This window comes from Carica papaya, chromosome 4 (assembly GCF_054855325.1).
Source record: "Carica papaya isolate Zhongbai chromosome 4, ASM5485532v1, whole genome shotgun sequence".
Lineage (NCBI taxonomy): Eukaryota > Viridiplantae > Streptophyta > Magnoliopsida > Brassicales > Caricaceae > Carica > Carica papaya.
The window spans coordinates 629,105-641,491 of record NC_142312.1 but is presented as its reverse complement, the minus strand read 5'-3'; the positions used below and the strand labels follow the sequence as shown (position 1 = coordinate 641,491).

General features: G+C 34.3%; 2 protein-coding genes across 5 annotated transcripts; both read left to right on the top strand.

Moving 5' to 3' along the window:
* Positions 1-1,932: 1,932 nt before the first annotated feature.
* Positions 1,933-5,287, top strand: LOC110814448 (uncharacterized). The gene is made up of 3 exons (XM_022041927.2): positions 1,933-2,897; positions 4,129-4,239; positions 4,783-5,287. Exons 1-3 carry the CDS (start codon positions 2,250-2,252, stop codon positions 4,960-4,962), a joined length of 939 nt encoding a protein of 312 aa, XP_021897619.2. The 5' UTR covers positions 1,933-2,249; the 3' UTR covers positions 4,963-5,287.
* A 323-nt stretch (positions 5,288-5,610) lies between these two features.
* On the top strand, positions 5,611-10,424 carry LOC110814437 (ATP synthase subunit B). Of its 4 annotated transcripts, none has more exons than XR_015818224.1 (14): positions 5,611-5,927; positions 6,003-6,104; positions 6,177-6,249; positions 6,430-6,527; positions 7,066-7,167; positions 7,342-7,413; positions 7,520-7,629; positions 7,717-7,798; positions 7,977-8,069; positions 8,503-8,567; positions 8,902-8,914; positions 9,007-9,087; positions 9,668-9,796; positions 9,891-10,424. XR_015818224.1 is itself a non-coding variant. In XM_088217104.1 (14 exons), exons 1-14 carry the CDS (start codon positions 5,796-5,798, stop codon positions 9,983-9,985), a joined length of 1,227 nt encoding a protein of 408 aa, XP_088073230.1. In that variant the 5' UTR covers positions 5,625-5,795; the 3' UTR covers positions 9,986-10,424. The 4 variants fall into 4 exon arrangements, 3 of the variants coding, with proteins under 3 accessions (XP_088073230.1, XP_088073231.1, XP_021897606.2); XM_088217104.1 differs by having other exon boundaries at positions 5,625-5,927; positions 9,688-9,796; XM_088217105.1 differs by having other exon boundaries at positions 5,630-5,927; positions 7,526-7,629; positions 9,688-9,796.
* Positions 10,425-12,387: the final 1,963 nt, after the last annotated feature.

Here is a 12,387-nt window from a genome sequence, read left to right as displayed (position 1 = left end):
GGGTTAATAAATTAATGAATCGGTGTTTTAATCAGTTTTATCAATGAATTAAAAATTAATATTATGTTTCGAAATATGATATTTGATTAATTCATGTATCTTATTTTTCTTATAATATACATGGTTTACTAATTGGACTAAGCTTTTGGTATGTATCAATTTTAGTTTGACTTTTGACTATAATGCTATATACAACATGTGTGTGTGTGTGTGTGTTGAGAGGGTAGGTATATGTCATATTGTAGTAATATATTACATATATACATATACCTTTTGAGGCAGCAAAATAACCAAATCAGCCCTACCTGCCAATTTGGTTGTTGGCTAAGAATAATTTTCTCTTACAACCTAATGATATACAATACATATATGTAGATATATGTGTTAATGTTTCACCAAACAAAAGTCAAGCTTTAAAATGTAAGTATTTTATGATAAATTTGGACTGAATCGATTTTACGAATTATTCAATCCAAACTCGATTTTGTTATTTTATTATTTAAAATAAATATAATTATTCGTAAAGAGTTGATTATGAACAAATTTTAAAATATAAAACTTAAAAATATATTTTATTTTTTGATTTGCTCATATGGATCGTAATATATATTTTTTATTTTCAATGATATTTTGACAGAAATAATTAATAATATTAAATTATATTTTTAATTAATTATCTAATAATAAGAGTCATCACCTTAAATCGACTTATCAACAACTATAGGGTATAACAACTGGGACCATCCGGAGAGGGGACCAAATGTTTGAGAGAGGATATAGAAGGCTAAAGTCCCTTCGAATTTCTGCAACTTTACCTTGAGAATGTTGTTAAATACCTATCGACAAAGACTAGACTAATCGAGCGTGGGATGGGTATGGATCCAGCATGTGTTCTTCGAATGTGAGAAGGCGAAGAGGTGTTGGGGGTTAATGGGACTTTATATTCAAATAGAACATCACCAAGATAGTGGTAAATAGTTTGAGCAACTTAACAAGACAAAGCCTGGGTCCGAAGTAGAGGAATCTATGTGTCTATGGATTGAGAAGAATGAACTATTGTAGAAAAGTAAGGCATTTACTTATCAAACCAGTGAATCTAACAAAAATTTTTTTTGGCAGAGTGGAAATAGGTACAAGATATTAGTGAAAGGGGTGATCCACACCCAAGGCAGAGGAATATGGAATAGAGAAGATGGCTGCCCCAGATCTGGGCTAATGGAAGTGTAATGTTGACAAGATGATTTTTGATGCAGATGAGGGGACATGATATGGTGCAGTGGTTACCGATTCCACGGGTCAAGTTAGCTAGTATTTTTTAGTTCTCTCTAATTCTCGTTCACTATTTTTCACTGAATTAATCGATTATCGCAGTACCCTTCAATATATTGTCTTATATATCTGAAGACTGAAAAGTGTGGAAGTCGACACTCAGTTAGTGATGAAAGCACTGTTATCCAAAAAAAAGACCAATTAGAATTTAAGAACATTGTTAAAAACTGTAAAATGTTATTGGTCCAGCGACCAGAAATCACCGTCACTTAAGTCTGCCGAATTTTTTTTTTAAAAAATAGATGTATTATTTTTATTATAATTTAATTTTTAATATTTTAAGTTTATTTTAATTATTTTATTTTTATCTAAAAAACTAAAATAATTATCTCACATTTAGATATTTTTTAAAATAATTTAAAAGAGTAATTATGAATAATTAATTAAATTAATAGATTGGTAAATTATTAATAATATTAAATATATTTTATTATTAATTTAATTAACTGGCAAAAATTATTTTATTGAGTTATTTTTTTTAAGTATTCAAATATGATTTATTAAGACATGAAAAAAATTCAAAATTAAAAATAAAATTATAATAAATATCAAATTTTATAAATTAATTAATAATTTTTACAATTAGACCGAGGGCCCAAAACAACAACGACGAACTGTAATTTGCTTGAGAAAGAGAACATCGGATGGTTTGCGCAATGTTCCCCGCTTTCTTCCGTCGCCGCGCACTTTTGTCTTCCTTACTAGCGCCAAATCTAACGTGCGCTGATAAACTACCCAAGGCGCCAAATTAGCCATCGAAGTCATCGCCGCCCGTGCCTGTCTCACACTCAGAAATCCGTAACCAGGAAGAACCCAAAGTTTCTAACAACAGGCTCTCCCTCAGAATCCAAATCTAACAAAAAACTGTAGTATAGTGAATATACAGAGTAAAACGCAGCCGATACGCATACGAAACGACAATGTTGCTCCCTTCTCAACACTTCTTCACAAGCTCACCGACACGCAGCAACCTCTACTTCACCACCACAAGCCCCTCTTTCAAGAGCCCTAATCTCCCTCTTTCAATCACCGCCCGCCACTTCTCCATATCAATGTTTCATATTTTGGAACATAACCCCCTAACCTCCCCCAATTCCAGAGTTCACCCCTCTCCTCTCAAAGCATACGAATTCCACTCCTCTAGTGCTTCAACTACTCAGTCGAATAACAATTTCGATTATCTCGATTTTGATAGCTTTCTCTCTTTCATTGAGTTGCTGTGCATCATTCCTTCGGCAGTTATTTCAGTAGGGTTCGTGGTGAATTACGTGATTTTCGGGTCGAGAAATGCTGTCTTGGGTGAAATAGGGAAGAGGGTTATGGCGTGCGGGGCTTTAGGGTTAGTGGCTGGTGTCGTAATCGGGGCGTGGATGAGGAGGCGCCAATGGAGGAGGATTTGCAAGGAATCAGCGAGGGGAGAGAGGTTGAATTTGATCGAGAGGATTGAGAAATTGGAAGAGGACTTGAAGAGCTCCGCGACCATTATTCGGGTCTTATCCAGGCAGCTCGAGAAACTGGGTATTCGGTTCCGGGTCACGAGAAAGGCTCTGAAACAGCCTATTGATGAGGTAATGCTGCAAAGTTCTGTTTCCTTTCAACGATGGTTTTTGTTGGTAACGATTTCAGTTTGGAAGGAGATAACGAGGGAGAATAATAGTTTTAGTAGAATGAAATAGGGTATTATTTTCCCAATTGATGACTCATCTCACATTCTTCCTAGCGATAGAAGTGAATATGTGAAATGGGAAGTTGGGATCAAATCAGAGTGAATCTATGAAATGGAAAGAGTGAAAGGTGGATGCTTTACCTGTACATTTGAATGCTAAATTCAGCACCAGTTAAAAAATGTAGTAGGCTGAAAATTTTAAGATAATGCAGAGAGTTAAGAATGCGGATAGTAACAAGCCAAGGTGGGAAAGAAGAAAATGAGTTAAAGTTTTGGGGGCATTTTCATTAGTTTCTTTTAGATTATGGAGTAGAGATTCAAAGAGCAAATATTTTAATATATCGTATGCTATCTCTGTGGCTTTTGATGCAAATGTAGTTACTGCACTGCCTGTTTTTTGCTATGAGGTGTTGAGGCTTCTAACTTTTGATTTGCTTGTAACTTGCATTAAAAGTAAAATATTTTAGCCTGATAGGTGTCTCTTACTCTTATTTCCTAGTCTCTAAGTTTCCTTGGTACATACTAGATGAGCTCAAGAAGGTAGTTCATTCTATTATTGAGACTGAACCTCTGTTCTTTCCCACCCTCTACAACTGTAGTGTCCAGTTTTTGACATAAGGGAAAAGTCTTGGGCCATTCTCATTCACGATTCTAGATAAAGGGTATGTTGGGCATGCTTTGGTTTAAATACCCAGGAGCCATTATCTGTCGAATTCCGTTACATGGACACACAAACACACACATATAGATATATATATATATATATATACATACACCTATATATATTGCAAATGTATATGTATATATATTGATGGGATAGGTGGGAAGTCTTCATCTGTTAGTTTTACTTGGGGTATTCCTTTTTACTTGACTGATAGGTTAGTTCCTCCAGAAAAAAAACTGAAGATGTTAGCCTTAATATGGGAGCATTGACCTAATTTTGCGGAGACTTATTTTTTTAAGAGGAAAGTTGTAGAGCAGGATTGATGGTACCGAAGACAAATAGATGACTAGGGATTGTTGTCTTGTTAATGGGGATCGAAGGTATGCAAGTTGAATATCTGTACACTGATTTGTTTTGCAAAATGTTTATTGAATTAGCTTAAATCGTTACAGTCTATTCATTTCTGAAGACTGCAGCTTTGGCTCAAAAGAACTCTGAGGCCACGCGTGCATTAGCAGCACAAGAGGACATTCTAGAGAAAGAGCTTGGTGAAATTCAGAAGGTTTTGCTGGCAATGCAGGTATTTTGATTAACTATTTGATGTGTTTGTTTGGTTATTTAAACTGGGAGGTCAGATCTATTTGACATATATTGTGGATTGTTCTCTGCTAGAGATTTAGAGTAGGTTTCTACTTACTCTAGAAACTTGTGTCAGCTCAAAGATGATAGATTTCCACTTGAAGTGCATATATATAACCCTTATGTTGAGACACAGTGTAGATTGACACCTTAGTCTCATTTGAATTTAAACCAGAGCTCTGCGTTCTGAGCAAACCCATATATAGAGGGTGACAAAAATCTGAAAATTCCATTGTTTATGCTGAATTTGGAAGAATGCTCAACAAGTTTCTTTCCAGAACTATGTTAGCAGTGAGGCATCAAGCAGTGGTTCTGGACACTCTTTGAAAAAGCTTTCACAAAACTGATTCGGATTTATTTTCACCATGTATTTGCCAAAGCTGTGATTTCTCAACCAAAATCTGATTAAGACCCTAACATTTCCATTGCTGGAGCTCCCATGCTGTTAATTTGACTTAAACTTCCTGTATTGAGTGTTTTGCAGGAGCAACAACAAAAACAGCTTGAGCTAATACTTGCAATTGGAAAAACTGGGAAGTTATGGGAAACCAAGCAAGCACCAATTGAGCAAGATACAATTGAAACAGGCACCTCGACCAAGGAGGTTAAACAAATGGACTACCCAGCTCAATCAGCCAGCACAAGCAAGGGAACCAAACAATGATAAGAGTGTAGGATTTTTGAACCAGAAGCAATTCACAAATAAATTCTAATATGTTGTTCACAGCATGCTGTCACTTCTCTCGATCCTTGCTCCACCAGGGAATCCGGTTAGCTTTTCTGGATGCCAATGTACCTATGTCCTGAAGCTTCCTATTTTCAGCTAGAGCAGAAGTTCCAGGTTTATTGAGTCTGCAACAGAAGTGGAAATAAATGATAGAATTTTATTCCTGGATGAGCATAGCATTGTATTGACAGTAAAACTAACCTCCTTGTTCTTGTGTTGTAATTCTCCAAAAGTCAAATGTACCATAGCAGGTTTCATTTTATTTCCATCTTTTATTGGTGGCTGGTAATATTTTTTAGAGAATAAGTTTGGTTTAAATTTTTAATTTTATAAGATATAAATAAGGATTCAACATAAATGGAATAAAAATTTGTGTAAATTCAAGTTAAATTTTTTGTTACTTGTTTATAAATTAATAATTACACAATTATTAATTTATAGGCTAAAAATAAGTAATAAAGAATATTATATAAGTTCATTTTATCTTTAAATTAGTGAAATTTGTTGGAAATTATATAAACAATGATCACCCAGAATAAGAAGTCTGTTACAGAAAGTTTGATGCTAAAGATCTTGGATGTGCAATGCAAAAGTACAGAGATTTATGAATAATGAAACAAAGTGAAAAGGAAAACCCAAAACGCTGTCGCATTGGGATAGAATAGACACTCTTAAACCCCAGGGGTTTGTTTCAGAGACGATTGAATGATTCATTACACAGTACACGCAGAGAAGACAAAGTGAAGGAGAAAAGAGAAAAAGAGAGAGAAATGGAAGAACTAAGGAAGCTGGAACAAGTGCAGAAGATATTATCCCTCATGCAATCTTGTAGTTTGCTCTCTTCTTCCACCTCTTCCAACAACGACCAAAGTCGCTTCATTGCTAATCTAATCCTCCTCATGGTAATCAAATCCTTGATGAATTTGCTTATTTGTCTACTCGTCACTCTCACATTCTCATCTGATTAATCTTCATAGTCAAGCCGGATTTCAATCGAATTCAATATTTTCAAGGTACAACCTTCCGGCGAACTTGATATGGTCAAGAAGCTCTCTTTGGTTTCCGAGTATCTACCGAAAGTGAGAAGTTTTCTTCTTCGTGTGGATCCAATTTAACATTTGATTTTCGCTGCTAATTCGTTGCTTTAGCAGATATCAGTTGAGTTCCTTGAGGAGGCATCAACATGGCTTGGTCCAGAACATGGATCACAGAACAAGAATACAGGTTGTTTGGCTTGAATCTGTTGTCTTTGAAGGTTTCTTTTTTTGGAGTTTCAAATTTTTTATTGATTATAGCATTGGATTATCTTCCCTTGTAATTCTTATGTATAAAATCTTAAATCATTATCAACCTTGATTCTTTCCCCGTCTATCATATTGGATTTATGTTTAATGCACTTCTCAGATCTGATGGGCCATAGTTCATCGGCACCTAATCATGAAGATGTAGCAATGGTGGGGTTGGATGCCATGCAAAGGGCAAATTCTACTCTTGAAGATTTTGTAAGCTTTAACTTCTCTCTTATTGTAAAGTACGTATAAAATGCTAGGCAGTGGTTACAAGTATGGACCAATTAAATTTCGAATGTTGGTCGTGATAACAGTTGATTCAAGGTCAGATAACAATACAAAATCCAGACTACGAATTTCAACCTTCTTGTTTTAGTTAACTTAAATTCTGAGGCAAGGTTTGCACCCTTTTGGTGCTTGTGGATGACTCTTACCATGCTATTTTTTTTCCACAAACAAAAAAATTTCTGAAGGCAAACAATGAACAAGGCAACTATTTTTTTTTCAATTATATTCTCAGTAGTAGGTGGGAACATATTGCTATCCCATTTAGGGGTTTGTTTGGTCAGAATTACGGATTTGGAAGGGAAACTGCATGGATATGGAAATTGAATGAAAACTACCAGTGTTTAAAGGGAAAGCAAAACTGTTAGCTCCACAGACATGTATGCTTGAATACCTGTTTGCAAACAATGTGTTATGTATATTCAATGATTTTGGCCTGACATTGACTGTGCTACGAATGAAACAGTGCAGATCTTATTTTATGTTTCACGGAATGGATATAAACAATCCACATTCAATATTCAAATATTTGCCTGTGCTTTCATTCACCGAAAGTTACATTTATCAGGTAACATTCTAACAAGATGTCATGCCTGGTTATTTTTCATTTGATTCTAGAAACATTCTGTAAATTTTCATTAGTTCTGTGCATCTTCGATGCTAACATTATCTATGGATCTTTTAAACTATACAATTTACTACAGTGTTATTCTGGTAAACAATCTTAATTTTGTTGCTGCAGCTGGATAGTTTGAATGAGAAGATGATGCGTGTAAGAGCCAGCCATGATGTTTTAGAAAGAGAGCATGAAATGGTACTGCTAAGAACTTTGGGCGAACTTGGTAATAAAAATTCTCTGACTTGTCAAAATTTCAGTTGGCAGCTAATATATATATATATATATATATATTTCTCTCGAGGTGCAGGAAACAAATCAGAGCTGGATTGCTAAGTTCATGGCTTCATTCGAAACTAGTCCATTCCAACCACTCGAAGTTTTGCTTAAATGTTATGGCCTTTTAACTGAGAGGTAAATGTTGTAAAGGCTTCCATTTTTGTTTTCAGAAGGAGAACAAGGAGGTGATGACTGATTTCTATATTTGTTCAATGGGTTAAGGATTGTACAAGAGCTTAAGTCTGGGGAAGAATACTGGGCACTAGAAAGAAAGCTTTGCAGTGCACTAGTGAGCAAACAGGAGGTATTTGTCTTAGTTGTTGTGTAAATTATCTTTTATCTATTAATTTTCATCCATCATTTAGTGTTTTTTTTTTTAAATAATCTTCATCAGCTATTGTTCTGTCAGAGTCATATATTTTACTGTTAACATGGATAATTTCTTTCTTTATTCATGTTTTCTTCAAGATTTTGTTGCCTAGATCTGTTTTGAAGATGTGATGAGGGCAATTCGCTTGAAGTCCTTTGATTATCGGGTGCTGAATCTTCTTTTATTCCAGTTGAGAGGAGAAGAGGTGATTGTCCCTTGAGGCCTTTTCTTTTTATTGGTTTCATACACTTATTATCATCTCTCTTGCAAGATTTTTATCACATTCTTTCTTTCCAGCTTTTTAATTAACAGTCTCCTTGTTTCAACAAATAGTTTCTCGGTTTTTGATGGTCCTTAACAGCATGAATATGTGACTCAACTTCTGTCACAATCATCATTATAGCATATTTTTGGAAAGATTTTGCAAATTTATTCTACTTTCTTTTCCTCTAAAGAAAATCCTTCAGTAGTGTTAAGAAAGTGAAACGACCGTAGATCAAATTCTTGCTATTTCACATTACAAAGAATGCTAGTTGTGTTGTAATCCTGATTTAACTAATTATATTCTGTTAAATATTTCAGAATAAATAGCCGTATTCTATTAAGCTAATTGAATCTTCTTTGAAGCTCTTGTGAAGGTGAATGACTTGCATATGGAATTTTTATCAATCTCAGAATTCCTGGTAGAGGTCTCTGATGATCTGTAAGTACTACTTTTTAAGTTTTTCAAATTATTTATTTTAATTAGAGATGAACTTAAGCTGTTATAAAAGGTACACCTATTTGCTTTGAAATGAATAAGGAAATATATGGTTATATGCCATTACCAGAGGATAGGGTTCTGGTTGAGCATCCGAAACATGCAGCCTGAAGACTTCCAAGGACCTGACCAGATTCACTTAGATACTTTTGGACTACTGTTTATTTGTTACATTATCTTGGGATAATTAATCCCACTAATTTTTAATTTCTATAATTCATGATGCGAGCATGAAGTCAGATTTAGCCACCTCCAAGTTTTCATGATAATTTTGCAGATTTGATTACGAGGTAAGTTCATTAATATAATCTTTTCACTTCTTACTATTTCATCACATTTCGTTCGTCCATATCTTGTCAAAGCTTATGCTTTTTCTATGTAGGATGATGTGTTAGAGAATAATTTCAACATTTTACGCATGTTTGTCAAAATATTTGGGCCATCAACGGCTCCAGCCATGCTGGTTAGTATACTCTAGCAGTCAGCTTAGTTATTATTGATAGAATCATATTGGTATTAAGGGACGAGTCAATTGCTCCATTAGTACATTGATGAAATTCTGAATTTTGTTAAGTCTTCATTCTATATATTGTTTGAGTTCGTTCATTTGAAAACAAGTCGTGAGGATCATAAGATGGAACAAGATCCGTAGTTCTACATGTAGATACTGCTGTTGATTACTTGTGTTAGATGCATATGCAATAAATGGATGGAGTATACCTATTTACTAGAATCTTCACTTGCTTAGAGGGTTAATTATGTTGCATAGGGAATTGCTACGATGCCTCGAAGCATGGTGCCTCTACGCAGAGAGGAATTAGAATCTATTAATTAATTTACACTGTTTTATCTTTTGATGGTTAAGATTTTATATTTTAGTATAAAAGTTATGGAGTTGGAGGCACTATGCCTTCAGACATTTTATTAATACTATTATATAAATACATTTAATTATTCACCATTGAATAAGAAGAGGAATATTTTAAGAAATTTAGAGTTAGCCATCTTTCGAATTCTGATATTTGAGAAATATCAATTGCTAGGGAAAATTGTTTTCTTTCAGGCTAAGTATATAACTGAGGCGGAAGACAAATATGACAGTCTGATGAAAACCTTGGAACCCCAGCTGTCCTTAAAATATCAAAGGAGATGTGAAGAAGCCACCAAAGAAGGTAATTTTCTCAAATTCAAGCTAAACAACCGCAATGCTTCTGATATTCTCAAATATTTTGCGATGTGATTAATATGTACCTCGTGAAATTCTAGGTGGGAAGATGTCTGGACATCCTCTTGGGACATGGAATATACCACCTGTAATTGTAGATGAGGAATTTTACCGATCCAACTTGTTAAGCAATTAGTGAATCTCCGTGCCCTCGTGTTGAAACTTTTGGTTCGAATATATTTACACCTAGGATCTCACTTGATTGCAGCATGGCAAACGGAGTCTTTAATGTTACACGTCTCGTTACTCTGGAGCAATAGGTTTCACTACCAATTATGCCATGTCCGAGATTGAGATCTATGCTTGAATATTAGATAGCTCCGGAATCAAACAGTTCAAAATGATTTAGTTATTATTTAGAGTTCTTTTCTCTTGCTCGCAGACAATTTGCCAGTGAAATTGAATTCTCTTGGATACTACTCTACGGGATATTCGTTGTACTCATGAGAACTTGTAATGCAACGCTTAACTGCATTCTACACTAATTTAGTACTGGATAACTGTGATTATACATATTCTTCTACTGTTATTGAGTAAATTACATCTCAATAAGCTCTTTTTCTTTTTCGCTTCAATACCTGTAGGCTCTTTGTACCAACTTAGTGATTGTCATTTATGAGTTCCTCATTTTACATAATACTGTTACTTTTTCAGAAACCATTTCTAAGTTTTTATTTATAAAAGGTTAGATATAGAAGTTTAAGGATAAACAAGAAGGCCAAAATATTATTAAAACAAGAGCCAAAAACAATTAATGTTTTACGTAAAGTAGGAAACGGAGAATTCTTTAAATCGAATAACGACCGTAACGGATGTCGGCTCAATCCGAAGGAAATTATGCGGAAGCATTGCAGAATTATTATGAAGCTATGCGACTAGAAATTGATCCCTATGATCGAAGCTATATACTCTATAATATAGGCCTTATCCACACAAGTAACGGAGAACATACGAAAGCTTTAGAATATTATTTTCGGGCATTAGAACGAAACCCGTTCTTACCCCAAACTTTTAATAATATGGCTGTGATCTGTCATTACGTGCGATTAAGGAACTTTTCCTCTCCCCAGTCATTTCGGATTAAGAAGATGTGAAAGCGCCTTTCTCTCTATAAGAACAGTGCGTTCCGAGGTGTGAAGTGGGAGAGAAGGGATTTCATAATTGGGGATTTGAATAAGACAGACCTTTTCATTTTTTTTTTTCTTTTCATATTGAAAAAGTAATAAGAATGAGAGGTGTTAAGCTTATTATCCTGGCGTCGAGCTATTTTTTCGCAGGACCTCCCCTACAGTATCGTCACCGCAGTGGAATTTTAGACCAAGCTTCTGATAAACTTTGATTTTTGGCTAGCCCAACACTAACTCTTCGACATATTTCTTGCTGGAAGTATCGAAGGAAAAAAATTCAAAACTATAAAGTGTTTATAATATGAATTTTTCCATTAAATTTGTAAGTTCGCATCTTGAAATCTATGTTTTGATAAACTTGTTATAGTAATGCTAATTCAGCCTAGATTTTATTATTTCCCAATTAACCATCTCTGCTCATGGATTTTGACAAAGCAAAAAATAAGCAGATTGGCTAGAAAACAGAAACAAAGAAGGAGAAAAAAGTGAAACAGCATTTGCTCGAGTGCAATTTAGTAATTGCAAGAGAGGTCCCAGGAAGAGAAGAGATTGGTCTGAACGGTGCAGAATTATTCCTGCATATCAATATCTAAGGTTCTTTTTGGTTTCTGGAATTGTGACAATTAGGACAGCTGGTGCCCTAACGTATAACACTGTCTATTTATCTACATCATATCTATATACATATCTGTGTATATATGCCTTATAAGATATGGGCATCTCTTCTTTTTCTGGTGGAAGCATAAAGAAGCCAAGAAAGCAAAGCCACAAGCTCAACCAGTCAGTGTGGATAGCAGATGGTGAGTCAAAAATCTCATGAATTCCATTCTTGAGAATCTCTCTGTGTCTTTGCTTCTCATTCAAGTAAAATGATTATGAAAATTTGGGGTTTTCTTTAATCACCTTTTTTCTTTATTTTTTCAGCTAATTTTTAATATTTTGATCAACTGCGTCGGTTGGTGCTCGGATTTTCTGAAATTTTTTAACAATCGGAATGAATTATCTCCGAACAATTAGGTACAGAATTTTATTCTCATGCTAAATAAATACAATGTTTGGCATTAAAAAAAAAAAATCATTTTTAGAAATTATTTGAAAAAACTTGCTTTTAAATTTGTACTGCAAATGATGAAAATATTTCAAAAGTATAACAAAAATTAAATTATTGAAAAAAAGATCAAATAAAAATGAAAATAGTTGTGTTTCACAAAATAAATGCATGTCCAATAAACCAACAAAGATGTACACATATATATATATATATATGTATACCCATTTCACAAAACATGTATTATTACCCAATTAAATTTACACACTTCCCATGAAAATTTAGTACCAAAAGACCCATCAAATTCCATAAAGATTGGAATTTGATGATCTTGTCTTCATGAACTTTTAGGGCAGCAAAGAC